General features: G+C 44.2%; 1 protein-coding gene across 6 annotated transcripts in view; it reads left to right on the forward strand.

Annotated features, from left to right (window-relative positions):
- Positions 1–26,518, forward strand: part of SEMA4A (semaphorin 4A) — a 106,451-nt gene that overhangs the window by 59,934 nt on the left and 19,999 nt on the right. For all 6 annotated transcript variants that reach the window (XM_040332959.1, XM_040332964.1, XM_040332958.1 and 3 more), the window contains 6 exons: positions 5,127–5,278; positions 19,704–19,864; positions 20,103–20,162; positions 20,265–20,363; positions 21,231–21,342; positions 25,232–25,348. In XM_040332959.1, the coding sequence (XP_040188893.1) occupies positions 5,176–5,278; positions 19,704–19,864; positions 20,103–20,162; positions 20,265–20,363; positions 21,231–21,342; positions 25,232–25,348 (652 nt within the window). In that variant the 5' untranslated portion in view covers positions 5,127–5,175. The remainder of the gene's footprint in view (positions 1–5,126; positions 5,279–19,703; positions 19,865–20,102; positions 20,163–20,264; positions 20,364–21,230; positions 21,343–25,231; positions 25,349–26,518) is intronic.

Below are 26,518 nucleotides of genomic sequence, written 5' to 3' on the forward strand. Positions count from 1 at the left end.
GACCCACAAGCAGCCATCGATCCGCATTTCCCACGAGCTGAGTCACTGCCCTGGGCTCTACGAATCTCCGAAAACGAGGAAATTCGAGTGACCAAAGTGATGTAACATATATTAGAGATGTTTCCATAGAAAGTTCTTGGGTTCATTCCGGGCCCCATGTGCTGGGATCCAGAGTCTCAAGATGTGCTGCGGTCCAACCCCTGTATCTCAGTGGTCTTCCTTATGGATCATCTGCCTCGACCCTTGGTGGTGCAACCACCTCTCTGGTTCCCCTTAAAGTCCATTTGCCGCAACCTTCGGCGGTTCAACTGTCCTAATCTTCAGTGGTCCTCTTTATGATCCTTCTGTGTTGACTCTGGGTGGTGAAACCTGATTAACCCTCAGGGTTTCTCCTTCCCGTCCATCTGTGTGGATCTTAGGTGTTCCAAATGCTCCAACCCGAAGAGTTCCACCTTTTATGGTTCATCTGTATTGGTCCCCAGTGGTTCAACTGCCCCAGCCCTGAGTGGTTTAACTTTATTGACCCTCAATGTTCCTCTTCATCTGCCTTGATCCTTGGTGGTCAAACTGCCAAAAACCCTCAGTGTTCCTCCTCATGGTTCATCTGCCTTAACGGTTGGTGGGGCAACCACTTCAATGCCCCCTTACTGTCCATTTCTATAGACTCCAGGTGGCAACAATTGGCCCTGTTATAGCTCTTGCCCACCATAGAGTTTAGCTGGCTCTGTTGTAGCTCTCGCCCACCATAGAGTGTAGCTGGCTCTGTTGTAGCTCTTGCCCACCATAAAGTGTAGCTGGCTCTGTTGTAGCTCTCGCCCACCATAGAGTGTAGCTGGCTCTGTTGTAGCTCTCGCCCACCATAAAGTGTAGCTGGCTCTGTTGTAGCTCTTGCCCACCATAGAGTGTAGTTGTCCACCATAGAGTTTAGCTGGCTCTGTTGTAGCTCTTGCCCATCATAGAGTGTTGCTGGCTCTGTTGTAGCTCTTGCCCACCATAGAGTGTTGCTGGCTCTGTTGTAGCTCTTGCCCACCATAGAGTTTTGCTGGCTTGGTTGTAGCTCTTGCCCACCATAGAGTGTAGTTGCCCACCATAGAGTGTTGCTGGCTCTGTTGTAGCTCTAGCCCACCATAGAGTGTAGCTGGCTCTGTTGTAGCTCTTGCCCACCATAGAGTGTAGTTGCCCACCATAGAGTTTAGCTGGCTCTGTTGTAGCTCTTGCCCACCATAGAGTGTAGTTACCCACCATAGAGTGTAGCTGGCTCTGTTGTAGCTCTTGCCCACCATAGAGTGTAGCTGGCTCTGTTGTAGCTCTTGCCCACCATAGAGTGTAGTTGCCCACCATAGAGTGTAGCTGGCTCTGTTGTAGCTCTTGCCCACCATAGAGTGTAGCTGGCTCTGTTGTAGCTCTAGCCCGCCATAGAGTGTAGCTGGCTCTGTTGTAGCTCTTGCCCACCATAGAGTGTTGCTGGCTCTGTTGTAGCTCTCGCCCACCATAGAGTTTAGCTGTCTCTGTTGTAGCTCTTGCCCACCATAGAGTGTAGTTGCCCACCATAGAGTGTAGCTGGCTCTGTTGTAGCTCTTGCCCACCATAGAGTGTAGTTGCCCTCCATAGAGTGTAGCTGGCTCTGTTGTAGCTCTTGCCCACCATAGAGTGTAGTTGCCCACCATAGAGTGTAGCTGGCTCTGTTGTAGCTCTTGCCCACCATAGAGTGTAGCTGGCTCTGTTGTAGCTCTTGCCCACCATAGAGTGTTGCTGGCTCTGTTGTAGCACTTGCCCACCATAGAGTGTAGTTGCCCACCATAGAGTGTAGCTGGCTCTGTTGTAGCTCTTGCCCACCATAGAGTGTAGCTGCCCACCTTGGAGTATTCTCTTCCTCCCTTTCCAATGCCATGGTTTGGTTTTTAGAGATCTATTACAAGAAATATGAGAACTATGGCCTTTGATGGTCCAACACTCGAGTTCTGCTTTCTGGTTTATGTTTCATCTAATTTCGGTGTTTTTGGTATATTCTAAGAGAACTTCCTTTCTGTAACCGGGGGGGGGGGGGGGGATATCGGTTACATTGATTGGTCTATGGAGAACATTCCGGCTGAGAAAGGGGAACCGGTTCAAGGAAGAGAATGACTTTTCGAAAACAGAATTACGACACGCGGGTGGCAGACGACAGTCTGTGCCAAAATGAACATTCTGAAGGTTACAAAGTATCAGATAAGAGCAGAAGATGTTTACTTCCTCCTATAAGTAGACATTTCACCACCGAATGAACTTCTCGAATCTTCTCCCCTTCCCTTTCTTCTATACAATCGCAGATTCTCTGCATTTCCGCCCAAATGAATATTTAAAGGCCTTTTCGTGTTTAGACTTTGTACTTGACCATCATTATGATCCTGGGACACTGTTGACCCCACCCATGGTCTGCCCACTTTCCTGGGTGGGCGCACTCAAGTCACGCCCAGTTTATGGATTGGTCCCTCCTAGACCTTGCCTTTTTAACTACGAGGCACCACCCATCCATGCCACTTTTTATGGGTTGGACCTGCGCAGACCGTGCCTCTAAATACGTGGCACCAGCAATCATGTCTTCTTCATGGGTTGGTCCTGCACAGACCGTGCCTTTTAAATCACTATGATCCTGGGACACTGTTGACCCCACCCATGGTCTGCCCACTTTCCAGGTGGGGACATCCAGTTTATGGCTTGGTGCCTCCTAGACCTTGCCTTTTAACTATGAGGCACCACCCATCCATGCTGCCTTTATCGGTTGGTCCTGCACAAACCCTGCCTCTAAATATGAGGCACGCCCATCAGGACATCTTTATGGGTTCGTCCTCCACAGACCGCGCCTCTAAATACGTGGCACTGCCCATCGTGCCTCCTTTATGGGTTGGTCGTGCACAGACCCTGCCCCTAAATTTGAGGCACCACCCATCGTGCCTTCTTTATGGGTTGGGCCTGCACAGACCCTGCCTCTAAATCATTATAACCCTGAGACACTGTTTACCCCACCCATGGTCTGCCCACTTTCCAGGTGGGCGCACGCAGTTTATTGATTGGTCCCTCGTAGACCTTGCCTTTAACTATGAGGCACCGCCCATCATGACTTCTTTATGGATTGAGCCTGCATAGACATTTCCTCTAAATGAGGCACCGCCCATCATGACTTCTTTATGGGTTGGTCCTACACACACCCTGCCTCTAAATACATGGCACCGCCCATCATGACTTCTTTATGGGTTGGTCCTGCCTAGACCCTGCCTCTAAATACATGGCACCGCCCCTCAACATGCCTTCTTTATGGCTTGGTCCTGCCCAGACCCCGCCTCTTGATATGGGTGTTCTCCTCACTTGCACCTGAGGGTTTCCCACAATCAATTTTCCTTTTTAAATTACTGAGCATGTGCAGGAACTCAAATTAGGGTGATGCTGTGATTCCGGGACACGGTCCTGGACACAGCACTGGTGGGACAGGATGAGGGGCTGTCTGAGAAAATACGGAACGGTTGTCATGTATGAGATATGTGTGTGTATGTGTATATATATATATATATATATATATATATAATATTGCATTTTCCCCATAATTCTTTTGCTGACGTTTGTGCTGAGCGCGATCGCGGCGAGGCCCGGCGGTTCGCTCTTCTTCTCACGCTTGTAGTGTCAAAGGTGAAAGGTTGCTGCAATTAGGGCTTCAGGAGGAACCTCTTTTATATTCGCAGCTTCCTCCAAACAACCCAAAAGTCCTTCCTGTGTCTGTGCAGCTTCCGTCAGTGCCACCTGCGTGCAGTTATTTAACCCTCCAGGCCATGACCACCCCCCTTCTCAGCTTGCAGTTTATTTTTATTTTTTTGCATAACGCCCTAGACACTGCCCCCAGGTCCTGCAACCAAAATTGGCTCGCTCTTCCCTTCCACTGCACGCCCGGCTGCCAGCCTGATTTCAAAGATACGCCGTTTACGTAAGGGGTTTTCAGGCTTAAAGACAAACCCCCAAAAACATGGCGCAGCCAATGTTAAGTATGGACGTCGTAACCGCGTCAAATTTTTACAAATTTTACGTCGTTTGCGTAACTCGTCCGTGAATGGGGCTGGCCGTAATTTACGTTCACGTCGAAAGCATTGACGATTTGCCGACGTCATTTGGAGCATGCGCACTGGGATACGTCCCACGGACGGCGCATGCGCCGTTCGATCGAAACGTCATTTTTACGTTGGCGTCACAGTGAATATACATAAAACACGCCCACAGCTTCAACATTTGAATTAGGCGGGCTTACGCCGGCCCTAATGCGCTACGCCGCCGTAACTTCGGCGGCAAAATCTTTGAAAATACCGTACTCGCCTCTCAAAGTTACGGCGGTGTAGCGTATAGGAGATACGCTACGCCCGCCTAAAGGTACGTGAATCTACCCCTAAATTTCTAAAAATTTGAAAATTTTAAAGATGAAAAAAAACGAAATTTTGGAAATTCTGAAATTTTCAAAATTTCCAAAAAAAAGCTAGGAAACGAAAATGAACAAATTTTTCGGCAGTGCACATGTCTAGACGGGAGCTGCCCTCCGCCATACTGCTGCCTAGACTTGTTTAGCCACACCCACAGACCGTTAGCCACACCCCACAGGCCATCAAATCCCTCCCAGACCTTACCACTGGGTGGCACCCACAAGCTCTTATTGCAGTTTGATGGGATAATCACACTCTGGGGGGAGGGAGGGGGGGCGGAGCTATAGTAGACAATGGAAATCCCCGGACTTCAAGGATCGATCCATCATAGAAGAGCGGAATATTTTTTTTTGTAACATTTCGCAACCAGAAAAAAAAAACCAACCAAACATGAAAAATAAAATAACAATTCAGAGTAATGAGCCGAAAACCCCGGAGAGCAATTCCAGAACTTTCCCAGAAATCTGATCGAGGAAACAGGAAATCCCCCCGAAAAACCGGAACCCCCGAGCGATAAAATTCACTGCGATTTCCTTCCACTGCCGAAATAAATATAATAATAGAGCAAAAATAATAATAGATCTGCAGAACATCGCGTCCTCCCCCCTCCTGATATATTCTGCAGATTATTATATTTGTACACATTGTATATACTTAGTATCATTCTGTGGTGTTTTGTTGTTGCAGTGTTGGAAGATCCGCGATTGGTGATCGGTGATTGCCGCCTCTCCTCATCATGCCACCATGGGCGCCGTTCCCTCATTGGCTGGCGCTGCTGTTGGTCACCTTGGTGCCCCGTTCCCCCGCCGAGATCCTTCCCAGGATTGTATTCTCATACGGTGAGTTTATCTTCTGAAGAGGAGTGTATATGAAATCCTATTATTATTATCATCATTCCTGGAGTGAGAGGATTATATTCTATTATGTGATATTATATTATGAGGTCAGATCTGCCGCTTTCATCTTCAAACCCTCAGAGAAATGTTTGTCATTCAGAAGATCTGCAATTATAATTCCCAGGTGATGTGCCGATCACGGGGAACCGGCTGAGCGGGTTCTGAAGTCTCGTGTTTCAGGTGATCGACCTGAACCTCTCATCACCGAGACATTCCGCGAATACTCTCACCGCTCTCCAGATATAAGATATATTATACAGGAGTGACATCACCACTCTCCAGATATAAGATATATTATACAGGAGTGACATCACCGCCCTCCAGATATAAGATATATTATACAGGAGTGACATCACCGCCCTCCAGATATAAGATATATTATACAGGAGTGACATCACCGCTCTCCAGATATAAGATATATTATACAGGAGTGACATCACCGCCCTCCAGATATAAGATATATTATACAGGAGTGACATCACCGCTCTCCAGATATAAGATATATTATACAGGAGTGACATCACCGCCCTCCAGATATAAGATATATTATACAGGAGTGACATCACCGCCCTCCAGATATAAGATATATTATACAGGAGTGACATCACCGCCCTCCAGATATAAGATATATTATACAGGAGTGACATCACCGCCCTCCAGATATAAGATATATTATACAGGAGTGACATCACCGCCCTCCAGATATAATATACAGGAGTGACATCACCGCTCTCCAGATATAAGATATATTATACAGGAGTGACATCACCGCTCTCCAGATATAAGATATATTATACAGGAGTGACATCACCACTCTCCAGATATAAGATATATTATACAGGAGTGACATCACCGCTCTCCAGATATAAGATATATTATACAGGAGTGACATCACCGCCCTCCAGATATAAGATATAATATACAGGAGTGACATCACCACCCTCCAGATATAAGATATATTATACAGGAGTGACATCACCGCTCTCCAGATATAAGATATATTATACGGGAGTGACATCACCGCTCTCCAGATATAAGATATATTATACAGGAGTGACATCACCGCTCTCCAGATATAAGATATAATATACAGGAGTGACATCACTGCTCTCCAGATATAAGATATATTATACAGGAGTGACATCACCGCTCTCCAGATATAAGATATATTATACAGAGTGACATCACCGCCCTCCAGATATAAGATATATTATACAGGAGTGACATCACCGCTCTCCAGATATAAGATATAATATACAGGAGTGACATCACTGCTCTCCAGATATAAGATATATTATACAGGAGTGACATCACCGCCCTCCAGATATAAGATATATTATACAGAGTGACATCACCGCCCTCCAGATATAAGATATATTATACAGGAGTGACATCACCGCCCTCCAGATATAAGATATATTATACAGGAGTGACATCACCGCCCTCCAGATATAAGATATATTATACAGGAGTGACATCACCGCTCTCCAGATATAAGATATATTATACAGGAGTGACATCACCGCCCTCCAGATATAAGATATATTATACAGGAGTGACATCACCACTCTCCAGATATAAGATATATTATACAGGAGTGACATCACCGCCCTCCAGATATAAGATATATAATATACAGGAGTGACATCACCACCCTCCAGATATAAGATATATTATACAGGAGTGACATCACCGCCCTCCAGATATAAGATATATTATACAGGAGTGACATCACCGCTCTCCAGATATAAGATATATTATACAGGAGTGACATCACCGCTCTCCAGATATAAGATATATTATACAGGAGTGACATCACCGCTCTCCAGATATAAGATATATTATACAGGAGTGACATCACCGCTCTCCAGATATAAGATATATTATACAGGAGTGACATCACCGCCCTCCAGATATAAGATATATTATACAGGAGTGACATCACCGCTCTCCAGATATAAGATATAATATACAGGAGTGACATCACCGCCCTCCAGATATAAGATATATTATACAGGAGTGACATCACCGCCCTCCAGATATAAGATATATTATACAGGAGTGACATCACCGCCCTCCAGATATAAGATATATTATACAGGAGTGACATCACCGCTCTCCAGATATAAGATATATTATACAGGAGTGACATCACCGCCCTCCAGATATAAGATATATTATACAGGAGTGACATCACCGCCCTCCAGATATAAGATATATTATACAGGAGTGACATCACCGCTCTCCAGATATAAGATATATTATACAGGAGTGACATCACCGCTCTCCAGATATAATATACAGGAGTGACATCACCGCCCTCCAGATATAAGATATATTATACAGGAGTGACATCACCGCTCTCCAGATATAAGATATATTATACAGGAGTGACATCACCGCCCTCCAGATATAAGATATATTATACAGGAGTGACATCACCGCCCTCCAGATATAAGATATATTATACAGGAGTGACATCACCACTCTCCAGATATAAGATATATTATACAGGAGTGACATCACCGCTCTCCAGATATAAGATATATTATACAGGAGTGACATCACCGCTCTCCAGATATAAGATATATTATACAGGAGTGACATCACCGCCCTCCAGATATAAGATATATTATACAGGAGTGACATCACCGCCCACCAGATATAAGATATATTATACAGGAGTGACATCACCGCTCTCCAGATATAAGATATATTATACAGGAGTGACATCACCGCTCTCCAGATATAAGATATATTATACAGGAGTGACATCACCGCTCTCCAGATATAAGATATATTATACAGGAGTGACATCACCGCCCTCCAGATATAAGATATATTATACAGGAGTGACATCACCGCTCTCCAGATATAAGATATAATATACAGGAGTGACATCACCGCCCTCCAGATATAAGATATATTATACAGGAGTGACATCACCGCCCTCCAGATATAAGATATATTATACAGGAGTGACATCACCGCCCTCCAGATATAAGATATATTATACAGGAGTGACATCACCGCTCTCCAGATATAAGATATATTATACAGGAGTGACATCACCGCCCTCCAGATATAAGATATATTATACAGGAGTGACATCACCGCCCTCCAGATATAAGATATATTATACAGGAGTGACATCACCGCTCTCCAGATATAAGATATATTATACAGGAGTGACATCACCGCTCTCCAGATATAATATACAGGAGTGACATCACCGCCCTCCAGATATAAGATATATTATACAGGAGTGACATCACCGCTCTCCAGATATAAGATATATTATACAGGAGTGACATCACCGCCCTCCAGATATAAGATATATTATACAGGAGTGACATCACCGCCCTCCAGATATAAGATATATTATACAGGAGTGACATCACCACTCTCCAGATATAAGATATATTATACAGGAGTGACATCACCGCTCTCCAGATATAAGATATATTATACAGGAGTGACATCACCGCTCTCCAGATATAAGATATATTATACAGGAGTGACATCACCGCCCTCCAGATATAAGATATATTATACAGGAGTGACATCACCGCCCACCAGATATAAGATATATTATACGGGAGTGACATCACCGCTCTCCAGATATAAGATATATTATACAGGAGTGACATCACCGCCCTCCAGATATAATATACAGGAGTGACATCACCGCTCTCCAGATATAAGATATATTATACAGGAGTGACATCACCGCTCTCCAGATATAAGATATATTATACAGGAGTGACATCACCACTCTCCAGATATAAGATATATTATACAGGAGTGACATCACCGCTCTCCAGATATAAGATATATTATACAGGAGTGACATCACCGCTCTCCAGATATAAGATATATTATACAGGAGTGACATCACCGCTCTCCAGATATAAGATATATTATACAGGAGTGACATCACCACTCTCCAGATATAAGATATATTATACAGGAGTGACATCACCGCCCTCCAGATATAAGATATAATATACAGGAGTGACATCACCACCCTCCAGATATAAGATATGTTATACAGGAGTGACATCACCGCTCTCCAGATATAAGATATATTATACAGGAGTGACATCACCGCTCTCCAGATATAAGATATATTATACAGGAGTGACATCACCACTCTCCAGATATAAGATATATTATACAGGAGTGACATCACCGCTCTCCAGATATAAGATATAATATACAGGAGTGACATCACTGCTCTCCAGATATAAGATATATTATACAGGAGTGACATCACCGCCCTCCAGATATAAGATATATTATACAGGAGTGACATCACCGCCCTCCAGATATAAGATATATTATACAGGAGTGACATCACCGCCCTCCAGATATAAGATATATTATACAGAGTGACATCACCGCTCTCCAGATATAAGATATATTATACAGGAGTGACATCACCGCTCTCCAGATATAAGATATATTATACAGGAGTGACATCACCGCCCTCCAGATATAAGATATATTATACAGGAGTGACATCACCGCCCTCCAGATATAAGATATATTATACAGGAGTGACATCACCGCCCTCCAGATATAAGATATATTATACAGGAGTGACATCACCGCCCTCCAGATATAAGATATATTATACAGGAGTGACATCACCACCCTCCAGATATAAGATATATTATACAGGAGTGACATCACCGCCCTCCAGATATGATATATTATACAGGAGTGACATCACCACTCTCCAGATATAAGATATATTATACAGGAGTGACATCACCGCCCTCCAGATATAAGATATATTATACGGAGTGACATCACCACCCTCCAGATATAAGATATATTATACAGGAGTGACATCACCGCTCTCCAGATATAAGATATATTATACAGGAGTGACATCACCGCTCTCCAGATATAAGATATATTATACAGAGTGACATCACCGCCCTCCAGATATAAGATATATTATACAGGAGTGACATCACCACCCTCCAGATATAAGATATATTATACAGGAGTGACATCACCACCCTCCAGATATAAGATATATTATACAGGAGTGACATCACCGCCCTCCAGATATAAGATATATTATACAGGAGTGACATCACCGCTCTCCAGATATAAGATATATTATACAGGAGTGACATCACCGCTCTCCAGATATAAGATATATTATACGTGAGTGACATCACCGCCCTCCAGATATAAGATATATTATACAGAGTGACATCACCGCTCTCCAGATATAAGATATATTATACAGGAGTGACATCACCACTCTCCAGATATAAGATATATTATACAGGAGTGACATCACCGCTCTCCAGATATAAGATATATTATACAGGAGTGACATCACCGCTCTCCAGATATAAGATATATTATACAGGAGTGACATCACCGCTCTCCAGATATAAGATATATTATACAGGAGTGACATCACCGCTCTCCAGATATAAGATATATTATACAGGAGTGACATCACCGCTCTCCAGATATAAGATATATTATACAGGAGTGACATCACCACTCTCCAGATATAAGATATAATATACAGGAGTGACATCACCGCCCTCCAGATATAAGATATAATATACAGGAGTGACATCACCGCCCTCCAGATATAAGATATATTATACAGGAGTGACATCACCACTCTCCAGATATAAGATATATTATACAGGAGTGACATCACCACCCTCCAGATATAAGATATATTATACAGGAGTGACATCACCGCCCTCCAGATATAAGATATATTATACAGGAGTGACATCACCGCCCTCCAGATATAAGATATATTATACAGGAGTGACATCACCACTCTCCAGATATAAGATATATTATACAGGAGTGACATCACCGCCCTCCAGATATAAGATATATTATACAGGAGTGACATCACCGCCCTCCAGATATAAGATATATTATACAGGAGTGACATCACCACTCTCCAGATATAAGATATATTATACAGGAGTGACATCACCGCCCTCCACATATAAGATATATTATACAGGAGTGACATCACCGCCCTCCAGATATAATATACAGGAGTGACATCACCGCTCTCCAGATATAAGATATATTATACAGGAGTGACATCACCGCTCTCCAGATATAAGATATATTATACGGGAGTGACATCACCGCTCTCCAGATATAAGATATATTATACAGGAGTGACATCACCACTCTCCAGATATAAGATATATTATACAGGAGTGACATCACCGCCCTCCAGATATAAGATATATTATACAGGAGTGACATCACCGCTCTCCAGATATAAGATATATTATACAGGAGTGACATCACCGCTCTCCAGATATAAGATATATTATACAGGAGTGACATCACCGCTCTCCAGATATAAGATATATTATACAGGAGTGACATCACCGCTCTCCAGATATAAGATATATTATACAGGAGTGACATCACCGCCCTCCAGATATAAGATATATTATACAGAGTGACATCACCGCCCTCCAGATATAAGATATATTATACAGGAGTGACATCACCGCTCTCCAGATATAAGATATATTATACAGGAGTGACATCACCGCTCTCCAGATATAAGATATATTATACAGGAGTGACATCACCACTCTCCAGATATAAGATATATTATACAGGAGTGACATCACCGCCCTCCAGATATAAGATATATTATACAGGAGTGACATCACCGCCCTCCAGATATAAGATATATTATATAGGAGTGACATCACCGCCCTCCAGATATAAGATATATTATACAGGAGTGACATCACCACTCTCCAGATATAAGATATATTATACAGGAGTGACATCACCACTCTCCAGATATAAGATATATTATACAGGAGTGACATCACCGCTCTCCAGATATAAGATATATTATATAGGAGTGACATCACCGCCCTCCAGATATAAGATATATTATACAGGAGTGACATCACCGCCCTCCAGATATAAGATATATTATACAGGAGTGACATCACCGCTCTCCAGATATAAGATATATATTACAGGAGTGACATCACCGCTCTCCAGATATAAGATATATTATACAGGAGTGACATCACCGCCCTCCAGATATAAGATATATTATACAGAGTGACATCACCGCTCTCCAGATATAAGATATATTATACAGGAGTGACATCACCGCCCTCCAGATATAAGATATATTATACAGGAGTGACATCACCGCTCTCCAGATATAAGATATATTATACAGGAGTGACATCACCACTCTCCAGATATAAGATATATTATACGGGAGTGACATCACCGCTCTCCAGATATAAGATATATTATACAGGAGTGACATCACCGCTCTCCAGATATATTATACAGGAGTGACATCACCGCCCTCCAGATATAAGATATATTATACAGGAGTGACATCACCGCCCTCCAGATATAAGATATATTATACAGGAGTGACATCACCGCTCTCCAGATATAAGATATATTATACAGGAGTGACATCACCGCCCTCCAGATATAAGATATATTATACAGGAGTGACATCACCGCCCTCCAGATATAAGATATATTATACAGGAGTGACATCACCGCCCTCCAGATATAATATACAGGAGTGACATCACCGCCCTCCAGATATAAGATATATTATACAGGAGTGACATCACCGCCCTCCAGATATAATATACAGGAGTGACATCACCGCCCTCCAGATATAAGATATATTATACGGGAGTGACATCACCGCTCTCCAGATATAAGATATATTATACAGGAGTGACATCACCGCCCTCCAGATATAAGATATATTATACAGAGTGACATCACCGCTCTCCAGATATAAGATATATTATACAGAGTGACATCACCGCCCTCCAGATATAAGATATATTATACAGGAGTGACATCACCACTCTCCAGATATAAGATATATTATACAGGAGTGACATCACCGCTCTCCAGATATAAGATATATTATATAGGAGTGACATCACCGCTCTCCAGATATAAGATATATTATACAGGAGTGACATCACCACTCTCCAGATATAAGATATATTATACAGGAGTGACATCACCGCCCTCCAGATATAAGATATATTATACAGGAGTGACATCACCGCCCTCCAGATATAAGATATATTATACAGGAGTGACATCACCGCTCTCCAGATATAAGATATATTATACAGGAGTGACATCACCGCCCTCCAGATATAAGATATATTATACAGGAGTGACATCACCGCCCTCCAGATATAAGATATATTATACAGGAGTGACATCACCGCTCTCCAGATATAAGATATATTATACAGGAGTGACATCACCGCCCTCCAGATATAAGATATATTATACAGAGTGACATCACCGCCCTCCAGATATAAGATATATTATACAGGAGTGACATCACCGCCCTCCAGATATAAGATATATTATACAGGAGTGACATCACCACTCTCCAGATATAATATACAGGAGTGACATCACCGCTCTCCAGATATATTATACAGGAGTGACATCACCGCCCTCCAGATATAAGATATATTATACAGGAGTGACATCACCGCTCTCCAGATATATTATACAGGAGTGACATCACCACCCTCCAGATATATTATACAGGAGTGACATCACCGCTCTCCAGATATATTATATATTATACAGGAGTGACATCACCACTCTCCAGATATAAGATATATTATACAGGAGTGACATCACCACTCTCCAGATATAAGATATATTATACAGGAGTGACATCACCGCCCTCCAGATATAAGATATATTATACAGAGTGACATCACCGCCCTCCAGATATAAGATATATTATACAGAGTGACATCACCGCCCTCCAGATATAAGATATATTATACAGGAGTGACATCACCGCCCTCCAGATATAAGATATATTATACAGGAGTGACATCACCACTCTCCAGATATAAGATATATTATACAGGAGTGACATCACCGCTCTCCAGATATAAGATATATTATACAGGAGTGACATCACCGCTCTCCAGATATAAGATATATTATACAGGAGTGACATCACCGCTCTCCAGATATGATATATTATACAGGAGTGACATCACCGCTCTCCAGATATAAGATATATTATACAGGAGTGACATCACCACTCTCCAGATATAAGATATATTATACAGAGTGACATCACCGCTCTCCAGATATAAGATATATTATACAGGAGTGACATCACCGCTCTCCAGATATAAGATATATTATACAGGAGTGACATCACCGCTCTCCAGATATAAGATATATTATACGGGAGTGACATCACCGCTCTCCAGATATAAGATATATTATACAGGAGTGACATCACCACTCTCCAGATATAAGATATATTATACAGGAGTGACATCACCGCCCTCCAGATATAAGATATATTATACAGGAGTGACATCACCGCTCTCCAGATATAAGATATATTATACAGGAGTGACATCACCGCCCTCCAGATATAAGATATATTATACAGGAGTGACATCACCGCTCTCCAGATATAAGATATATTATACAGGAGTGACATCACCGCCCTCCAGATATAAGATATATTATACAGGAGTGACATCACCGCTCTCCAGATATAAGATATATTATACAGGAGTGACATCACCGCCCTCCAGATATAAGATATATTATACAGGAGTGACATCACCGCCCTCCAGATATAAGATATATTATACAGGAGTGACATCACCGCTCTCCAGATATAAGATATATTATACAGGAGTGACATCACCGCCCTCCAGATATAAGATATATTATACAGGAGTGACATCACCGCTCTCCAGATATAAGATATATTATACAGGAGTGACATCACCGCTCTCCAGATATAAGATATATTATACAGGAGTGACATCACCGCTCTCCAGATATAAGATATATTATACAGGAGTGACATCACCGCTCTCCAGATATAAGATATATTATACAGGAGTGACATCACCGCTCTCCAGATATATTATACAGGAGTGACATCACCGCCCTCCAGATATAAGATATATTATACAGGAGTGATATCACCACTCTCCAGATATAAGATATATTATACAGGAGTGACATCACCGCTCTCCAGATATATTATACAGGAGTGACATCACCGCTCTCCAGATATATTATATATTATACAGGAGTGACATCACCGCTCTCCAGATATAAGATATATTATACAGGAGTGACATCACCGCTCTCCAGATATATTATATATTATACAGGAGTGACATCACCGCTCTCCAGATATAAGATATATTATACAGGAGTGACATCACCGCCCTCCAGATATAAGATATATTATACAGGAGTGACATCACCGCCCTCCAGATATAAGATATATTATACAGAGTGACATCACCGCCCTCCAGATATAAGATATATTATACAGAGTGACATCACCGCCCTCCAGATATAAGATATATTATACAGGAGTGACATCACCACTCTCCAGATATAAGATATATTATACAGGAGTGACATCACCGCTCTCCAGATATAAGATATATTATACAGGAGTGACATCACCGCTCTCCAGATATAAGATATATTATACAGGAGTGACATCACCGCCCTCCAGATATAAGATATATTATACAGGAGTGACATCACCACCCTCCAGATATAAGATATAATATACAGGAGTGACATCACCACTCTCCAGATATGATATATTATACAGGAGTGACATCACCGCCCTCCAGATATAAGATATATTATACAGAGTGACATCACCGCTCTCCAGATATGATATATTATACAGGAGTGACATCACCGCTCTCCAGATATAAGATATATTATACAGAGTGACATCACCGCCCTCCAGATATAAGATATATTATACAGGAGTGACATCACCGCTCTCCAGATATAAGATATATTATACAGGAGTGACATCACCGCCCTCCAGATATAAGATATATTATACGGAGTGACATCACCGCTCTCCAGATATAAGATATATTATACAGGAGTGACATCACCGCTCTCCAGATATAAGATATATTATACAGGAGTGACATCACCACTCTCCAGATATAAGATATATTATACAGGAGTGACATCACCGCTCTCCAGATATAATATACAGGAGTGACATCACCGCTCTCCAGATATAAGATATATTATACAGGAGTGACATCACCGCTCTCCAGATATAAGATATATTATACAGGAGTGACATCACCGCCCTCCAGATATAAGATATATTATACAGGAGTGACATCACCGCTCTCCAGATATAAGATATATTATACAGGAGTGACATCACCGCTCTCCAGATATAAGATATAATATACAGGAGTGACATCACCACTCTCCAGAAATAAGATATATTATACAGGAGTGACATCACCGCCCTCCAGATATAAGATATATTATACAGGAGTGACATCACCGCCCTCCAGATATAAGATATATTATACAGGAGTGACATCACCGCTCTCCAGATATAAGATATATTATACAGGAGTGACATCACCACTCTCCAGATATAAGATATATTATACAGGAGTGACATCACCGCTCTCCAGATATAAGATATAATATACAGGAGTGACATCACCACTCTCCAGAAATAAGATATATTATACAGGAGTGACATCACCGCTCTCCAGATATAAGATATATTATACAGAGTGACATCACCGCTCTCCAGATATAAGATATATTATACAGGAGTGACATCACCGCTCTCCAGATATATTATACAGGAGTGACATCACCGCTCTCCAGATATAAGATATATTATACAGGAGTGACATCACCGCTCCCCAGATATAAGATATATTATACAGGAGTGACATCACCGCTCTCCAGATATAAGATATATTATACAGGAGTGACATCACCGCTCTCCAGATATATTATACAGGAGTGACATCACCGCCCTCCAGATATAAGATATATTATACAGGAGTGACATCACCGCCCTCCAGATATAAGATATATTATACAGGAGTGACATCACCGCCCTCCAGATATAAGATATATTATACAGGAGTGACATCACCGCCCTCCAGATATAATATACAGGAGTGACATCACCGCTCTCCAGATATAAGATATATTATACGGGAGTGACATCACCGCTCTCCAGATATAAGATATATTATACAGGAGTGACATCACCACTCTCCAGATATAAGATATATTATACAGGAGTGACATCACCGCCCTCCAGATATAAGATATATTATACAGAGTGACATCACCGCTCTCCAGATATAAGATATATTATACAGGAGTGACATCACCGCTCTCCAGATATAAGATATATTATACAGGAGTGACATCACCGCCCTCCAGATATAAGATATATTATACAGGAGTGACATCACCACTCTCCAGATATAAGATATATTATACAGGAGTGACATCACCGCTCTCCAGATATATTATACAGGAGTGACATCACCGCCCTCCAGATATATTATACAGGAGTGACATCACCGCTCTCCAGATATATTATATATTATACAGGAGTGACATCACCGCTCTCCAGATATAAGATATATTATACAGGAGTGACATCACCACTCTCCAGATATAAGATATATTATACAGGAGTGACATCACCGCCCTCCAGATATAAGATATATTATACAGAGTGACATCACCGCCCTCCAGAAATAAGATATATTATACAGGAGTGACATCACCGCCCTCCAGATATAAGATATATTATACAGGAGTGACATCACCACTCTCCAGATATAAGATATATTATACAGGAGTGACATCACCGCTCTCCAGATATAAGATATATTATACAGGAGTGACATCACCGCTCTCCAGATATAAGATATATTATACAGGAGTGACATCACCGCCCTCCAGATATAAGATATATTATACAGGAGTGACATCACCGCTCTCCAGATATAAGATATATTATACAGGAGTGACATCACCACTCTCCAGATATAAGATATATTATACAGGAGTGACATCACCGCTCTCCAGATATAAGATATATTATACAGGAGTGACATCACCACTCTCCAGAAATAAGATATATTATACAGGAGTGACATCACCGCCCTCCAGATATAAGATATATTATACAGGAGTGACATCACCGCTCTCCAGATATAAGATATATTATACAGGAGTGACATCACCACTCTCCAGATATAAGATATATTATACAGGAGTGACATCACCGCTCTCCAGATATAAGATATAATATACAGGAGTGACATCACCACTCTCCAGAAATAAGATATATTATACAGGAGTGACATCACCGCTCTCCAGATATAAGATATATTATACAGAGTGACATCACCGCTCTCCAGATATAAGATATATTATACAGGAGTGACATCACCGCCCTCCAGATATAAGATATATTATACAGGAGTGACATCACCGCTCTCCAGATATAATATACAGGAGTGACATCACCGCTCTCCAGATATAAGATATAATATACAGGAGTGACATCACCGCCCTCCAGATATAAGATATATTATACAGGAGTGACATCACCGCTCTCCAGATATAAGATATATTATACAGGAGTGACATCACCACCCTCCAGATATAAGATATATTATACAGAGTGACATCACCACTCTCCAGATATAAGATATATTATACAGGAGTGACATCACCACTCTCCAGATATAAGATATATTATACAGGAGTGACATCACCACTCTCCAGATATAAGATATATTATACAGGAGTGACATCACAGTTCTTTGTCAGGATAAAGAGCGGGGACGGGGCTGGCAAATGTAATTTGCCAGACCCTTTTTTTTCTGAATAGACACAGTGATTGATGGATGCCAATCGCTCACTGCGTCCATTCATAACTGAAGAATAATAAGCTGTGTTCTCTATGCTTCAGTTTGTGAATGTACGGGAAGCTCTGTACAGATGTGGTCACCGGCGTTTATTTTGCAGAGATGGAGATGGCACGCTGTGTCTTCAATCTCCTTTTTCTGTCTCAAAGGTCAAACATTAGAACTCCTGCTATCTCACCAGAGCCCCCCCCCCCCAATGTGGCTCCTAACATTGTAAAAAAGAACTAAAAAGAAATTGGTAAAAAACGAAAATATAATATAAAAAGAATGACACCAGTGGCGGAACTCCCAGGGTCACAAGGGTCTCACTAGTGACCGGACCCTGGAGTTCCACCACTGCCATGACAGCAGGAAGGGGGGCCGCTGCAGAACATGTGGAAGGATCCCAGGATGGGAGTAAAGGGCCCCTGGGGTCGAGCGAAGGGCCCCAGATGGGAGGTCAGGGAGGGACCCTTTATGGTTTCTTGCACTGGGGGGGGGGGGGGCGAGAAGTTCCTAGTTGCTCCTCCTGAGATATATTCTACAGGTGTGATATTTTCTGGTGTCTTTTCCAGGTGATCCGGCCAGATCGGTGAGTTCCTTCAGCCGGCCCGGCGTCCAGAATTACGACCAGCTCCTTCTGGTTGAGAACAAGGAAACGGTCTATGTTGGCGCCAGAGAACACGTCTTGAAGCTCAGTAGCCGGGAGTCCGGGAATCTCCAGTTCCTCCAAGAGGTAAACTTCCCCCCCCCTACCCCACCATACTGCCTCCTCCCCCGGTCTGGTATAATCCCTGATGTAGCCGAGCCCTAGAAACCTCCTTTCCACGATCGAATGAACTGAAATCCAATGAATGAAAGGGGGCGGGGCCAGTCAAACTCGGGAGGAAAGGGCTAGGTGATGCTTAATGTTCACTGGCCAAGAGACGAGGCGGGTTCAATGTCCACACTGACCCTTTTCTTTTTCTTCAAAGGTTTCCTGGCCGTCCCCTGCAGACAAAATCTCAAGCTGTCGGAACAAGGCCCGAAAAGAGGTAACCCCCCCACCCCCTCCGTACCCCTTGTCACTGCGCAATGTGGTCACCACCATATGACCTCAATTACTCATCATGTTCCCCCTTTTACGCCTCCCGCAGGATGAATGCCATAACTTCATCCGCGTCCTGCAGCCCTTCAACGCCACGCACCTCTACATCTGCGGGACCAACGCCTTCAACCCCACCTGCACCTACGTGGTGAGTGGATTCCTACTATCACTTCATGATCGGCACGTGTTGCCCTGCCAATCCAGAACAAGGCCTGGCCTTCTTCAAAGGCAGCTGCCAATCCAGAGCAAGGCCCGGCCTTCAGAGGCAGCTGCCAATCCAGAACAAGGCCCGGCCTTCAGAGGCAGCTGCCAATCCAGAACAAGGCCCGGCCTTCAGAGGCAGCTGCCAATCCAGAACAAGGCCCGGCCTTCAGAGGCAGCTGCCAATCCAGAACAAGGCCCGGCCTTCAGAGGCAGCTGCCAATCCAGAACAAGGCCCGGCCTTCAGAGGCAGCTGCCAATCCAGAACAAGGCCCGGCCTTCAGAGGCAGCTGCCAATCCAGAACAAGGCCCGGCCTTCAGAGGCAGCTGCCAATCCAGAACAAGGCCCGGCCTTCAGAGGCATCTGCCAATCCAGAACAAGGCCAGGCCTTGAGAGGCACCTGCCAATCCAGAACAAGGCCTGGCCTTCTTCAGAGGCAGCTGCCAATCCAGAACAAGGCCCGGCCTTCAGAGGCAGCTGCCAATCCAGAACAAGGCCCGGCCTTCAGAGGCAGCTGCCAATCCAGAACAAGGCCTGGCCTTCTTCAGAGGCAGCTGCCAATCCAGAACAAGGCCCGGCCTTCAGAGGCAGCTGCCAATCCAGAACAAGGCCCGGCCTTCAGAGGCAGCTGCCAATCCAGAACAAGGCCTGGCCTTCAGAGGCAGCTGCCAAGAGTTGCCAGGTGGCCGGTCCAGGCCTGAGCTCCTCTTGGGTTGAGGATTCACATGATGGGGATCGGAGATAAAGCCGGGAGGGGAGGGGGTGTCTATCCAGAAGTAAAAATAAAATTGTGTTTTTTTACTTTTGTGTTAGAATTTGGACACCTTCTCTTTGGCGACCAACCAAAACAACGAGACTCTGAGTCTGGATGGACGAGGACAGTCGCCCTTCGATCCTCAGCATAGACACACCGAGATCATCGTGGGTGAGTACAACACACAAGGTTCAACTTATGTGAAGTTCGGTAATGTGTGGCTTCGGCAACTGTCAGGAATCTGTATGCCCAGTGACTGTCGAACATAACCCTGGTCCTCACCCAACCATAACCCAAACCTGAGCCCACCAATGATCACAATGTAAACTGCAGGTGTGTGCCGTCACTGCTGTGATCATTACTGGGGATGAGATCACCTGGATCCAGGGGTGGGCAGAAGGGACAGGTGCCCTACGTGTAGCGTGCATTGTAGGTATGAGGGCGCTGCAAGTTCCTTCTACTATAATGCCTGACAGGAGTAGTCACGGTGGCATCACTACTTCTGTCAGCCCAGTGCTGGAAGGGGCAGATAGAGCCGGGAGGAGGAGCGGGCTGTGCTCTCTCTCCCCCTCCTCCTCATAGGCTCGCACATAATGAAGGATGGGGGGGGGCAACTTGGCAACCTTGCTCTGGGCACTGGATAATCTTGCCCCGTCGCTGAACGGATCATTTGTGCTTCAGTAAATTCCGCGTGGAGCTGTGGCAAGAGGCACGTGGAGCTGCGGCAAGAGGCGTGTGGAGCTGCCAGAGTATAAGCCTGGGTTGTGGTGTCCTGTGTTTCTCTGGTGAACACGTGGCTGAGGTCCTGGTTGGCTGGTTGAGCTCAGACTATGAACAGTGGGGTTTATTTACTGAAGCTGGAGAGTCAAAAATCAGGCTCACTTTTCCATAGAGACCAATCGGGTTCCAGGTTTTATTGTGAAAGCGTAACTGAACAAGCTGAGGTTAGAAGCTGATTGGTTTCTTTTTCAGCTTCGTTGTGTCCATAAAAACAGAAATGTATCCATCCAATCAGATTCCTCATTTTATTTGGTCAGAGATAAAAAAAAACATAAATCTCATTTGTTGCTTTGGGCAAATTCTGTCCAGAATGTTTTATTTCTCCATTTCTTAACTGCTAAACAAAATAAGATCCATGGAAAATTCACTAAATATCCTCACAATGCCTCTTCCCTCCTCTATCACTTTCCCATTTCTCCTTCTCTCTTCCACCTTATTTTCCTCCTCCTCGTCTTTTCTCTTATTTCTCTTCTCCCTCTTCTCTTCTCCTCTCCCCTTCTCCTCTCCCTCTTCTTTCTCCTCTCCTCCTCTCCTCTCCCTCTTCTCCTCTCCCTCTTCTTTCTCCTTTTCTTTCTCCTCTTCTCTCCCTCTTCTTTTCTCTCTCTTCTCTTCTGTTCTCTCTTCTTCCTCTCTCTCTCTCTCTCTCTCTCTCTCTCCCCTCCCTCTTCTTCTTCCCTCCCTCTTCTCTTTTTCTTCTCTCCCTCTCTTTTCCTCTTCTCTCTCTCTCTCTATTTTCCTCTTCTTCTCTCTCTCTTTTCCTCTTCTCTCTCTCCTTTCCTTTTCTCTCTCTCTTCTTTCCTCTCTCTCTCTTTTCCTCTTCTCTCTCTCTTTTCCTCTTCTCTCTCTCTTTTCCTCTTCTCTCTCTCTCTCTTTTCCTCTTCTCTCTCTCTACTTTCCTCTCTCTCTCTCTCTCTCTCTCTCTCTCTCTCTCTCTCTCTCTCTCTCTCTCTCTCGTCCTCTTCTTCTCTCTCTCTCTTTTCCTCTTCTTATCCTCCTTCTCTCTCTCTTTTCCTCTCCCTCTTCTTTTCACTCTCTTCTTGTCTCTCTCCCCCTTCTCTTCTTTTCCTCTTCTTCGTCTCTCCCTCTTCTGTTCTCTCTCTTCTGTTCTCTCCCTCCCTCTTCTCTTCTTCTTCCCTCCCTCGTCTCCTCTTCTTCCCTCCCTCGTCTCTTCTTCTCCTCTTCTTCCCTCCCTCGTCTTTTCTTCTCCTCTTCTTCCCTCCCTCGTCTCTTCTTCTCCTCTTCTTCCCTCCCTCTTCTCTTCTTCTTCCCTCCCTCTTCTCCTCTTCTTCCCTCCCTCTTCTCTTCTTCTTCCCTCCCTCTTCTCTTCTTCTTCCCTCCCTCTTCTTCTTCCCTCCCTCTTCTCTTCGTCTTCCCTCCCTCTTCTCTCTTCTTCTCTTCTCTCTCTCTTTTCCTCGTCCTCTCTCTCTCTCTCTCTCTCCTTTTCCTCTCTCTCTCTCCTTTTCCTCTTCTTCTCCTCCTTTTCTCTTTTTCTTCTCCCTCTTCCCCTATTCTTTTCACTCTCTTCTTGTCTCTCTCCCTCTTCTCCTTCCCTCCCTCTTCTCTTCGTCTTCCCTCCCTCTTTCCCTCTTCTTCTCTTCTCCTCATCTTCCTTCTCTCTCTCTCTCTTTTCCTCGTCTTCTCTCTCTCTCTCTCTCTCTCTTTTCCTCGTCTTCTCTCTCTCTCCAGGGCCATCTTTTCCATTGGGCACGCTGGGAAGTTGCCTGGGGGCCCCGCTTGCCTGGGGGGCCCCACCGGCTGCCCAGCAACCCCAGTAAAAAATTATGGAGAGTGACGGGTTAGAACTGCCCATGCCCAGTTTGCGGAAATCACAGAGAAGATCCGGTCCTCCACGAGTGCGGGGGGTTGCTGATGTAAGGGGGGAGTGAATGCAAAAATGTAAGGGGGCACTGATATAAAGGTTCCCCCTCCTATATTAGTGACCCCCCTTACCTTAGTGTATTTACTCTACGGAAGGTGGTCTCTGGTCACCAGAGTGCCCCCCACATCAGAGTCTGCAGGATTCCCCCTTACAATGCAAGGGGGAACTCAGTCTGCGGACCCTGATGTAAGTGGGAAAGAGAAAGCAGTGGACTCTGATATAAGGTGGTCTCTGGTCACCATAGCCCCCCTCCACATCAGAGTTCCCCCCTTAGATCATGATCTACAGCATTCCCCTTTACATAAGAGTTCCCTTTCACTGTAAGGGGGAATCCTGCAGACTCTGATGTAAGAGGAAACTCTGTGCTGGCTGGGTTTTAGTAACCTGACCTTCATGTCAATGAAGACATTTTTTTTTTTTTACTTTTGTTTAACTTAAAGCGGTGGTTCACCCATAAAAACGACTTCCCCCTATTACACTGCCCCCCCCCGCATTACAATACGAATATGCCATTAATTTTTTTTTGGCTGCTGTACATACCTGGGTACAGCTATTCACCCGTGCCCTCCGGGTTGCGAGTCCCGCGGGAGTGGGCGTTCCTACCATGGCGGTGATTGACGTTTTGACTAAAAAATGAGCTCCCCCCCGTCGCGTAAGCTGCGTCACGACTGGCGAAAGGAGCCGAACTGCGATGCGCAGGCGCAGTATAGCGCCGACTCGCCGTTCGGCTCCTTCCGCCAATCGTGACGCTGCTTACGCGACGGGGGGAGCTCATTTTTTAGTCAAAACGTCAATCACCGCCATGGTAGGAACGCCCACTCCCGCGGGACTCGCAACCCGGAGGGCACGGGTGAATAGCTGTACCCAGGTATGTACAGCAGCCAAAAAAAAATTAATGGCATATTCGTATTGTAATGCGGGGGGGGGCAGTGTAATAGGGGGAAGTCGTTTTTATGGGTGAACCACCGCTTTAAACACATTGCTAATAGCACTAGCTATATGTTTATAGTTTAAATACTGACATTTGCATTGTTCGGCACTGAAAACTGTAATTTTAGGTACTTTTTTTGCAGTGGCAGTAAAAAATGTGGTTCTGCCAGTAAATTTTATAATTTTTGTCAGTAAATTCTCGTGCGTGATTGTGTAGACAGGGCCCCAGTGCACTGTATTGCCCGGGGGCCTATAATGCTCTTAAAATGACACTGTCTCTCTCTCTCTCTCTCTCTCTCTTTTCCTCTTCTTCTCCTCCTCCTCTCTTTTTCTTTTCCTCTCCCTCTTCTTTTCACTCTCTTCTTGTCTCTCTCCCTCTTCTCTTCTTCCCCATTCCTCTTTCTCTCCCTCTTTTCTTATTTTTCTCCTCTCTCTCTCTTTGGTTCCTCCTCTTCTTCTCTACCTCTGTAGATGGTGAGCTGTACACGGGCACAATGAATAATTTCATAGGGAATGATCCCATCATCCTCCGGACGCTGGGAAGCCGAACTTCGCTAAAGACGGACACCTCTCTGGGATGGCTGCACTGTAAGTTTCCTTTCTTCTTCTATATGAGATATTGATGGTCAGTAAGGAGGGGCCCCCTTATATTGATGGTCAGTAAGGAAGGACCCCCTTATATTGATGGTCAGTAAGGAGGGGCCCCCTTATATTGATGGTCAGTAAGGAGGGGCCCCCTTATATTGATGGTCAGTAAGGAAGGGCCCCCTTATATTGATGGTCAGTAAGGAGGGGCCCCCTTATATTGATGGTCAGTAAGGAAGGGCCCCCTTATATTGATAGTCAGTAGGGAAGGGCCCCCTTATATTGATGGTCAGTAAGGAGGGGCCCCCTTATATTGATGGTCAGTAAGAAGGGGCCCCCTTATATTGATGGTCAGTAAGGAGGGACCCCCTTATATTGATGGTCAGTAGGGAAGGGCCCCCTTATATTGATGGTCAGTAAGGAGGGGCCCCTTTATATTGATGGTCAGTAGGGAAGGGCCCCCTTATATTGATGGTCAGTAAGGAGGGGCCCCTTTATATTGATGGTCAGTAGGGAAGGGCCCCCTTATATTGATGGTCAGTAAGGAGGGGCCCCCTTATATTGATGGTCAGTAAGGAAGGGCCCCCTTATATTGATGGTCAGTAGGGAAGGTCCCCCTCTATATTGATGGTCAGTAAGGAAGGGCCCCCTTATATTGATGGTCAGTAGGGAAGGGCCCCCTTATATTGATGGTCAGTAGGGAAGGGCCCCCTTATATTGATGGTCAGTAAGGAGGGGCCCCCTTATATTGATAGTCAGTAGGGAAGGGCCCCTTATATTGATGGTCAGTAAGGAGGGGCCCCCTTATATTGATGGTCAGTAAGGAAGGGCCCCCTTATATTGATGGTCAGTAAGGAAGGGCCCCCCTTATATTGATGGTCAGTAAGGAAGGGCCCCCTTATATTGATGGTCAGTAAGGAAGGTCCCCCTCTATAATGATGGTCAGTAAGGAAGGGCCCCCTCTATATTGATGGTCAGTAAGGAAGGTCCCCCTCTATATTGATGGTCAGTAAGGAAGGGCCCCCCTCTATATTGATGGTCAGTAAGGAAGGGCCCCCTCTATATTGATGGTCAGTAAGGAAGGTCCCCCTCTATATTGATGGTCAGTAAGGAAGGTCCCCCTCTATATTGATGGTCAGTAAGGAAGGGCCCCCTCTATATTGATGGTCAGTA

This window comes from Rana temporaria, chromosome 13 (assembly GCF_905171775.1).
Source record: "Rana temporaria chromosome 13, aRanTem1.1, whole genome shotgun sequence".
In the NCBI taxonomy this organism is placed as follows: Eukaryota; Metazoa; Chordata; class Amphibia; order Anura; family Ranidae; genus Rana; species Rana temporaria.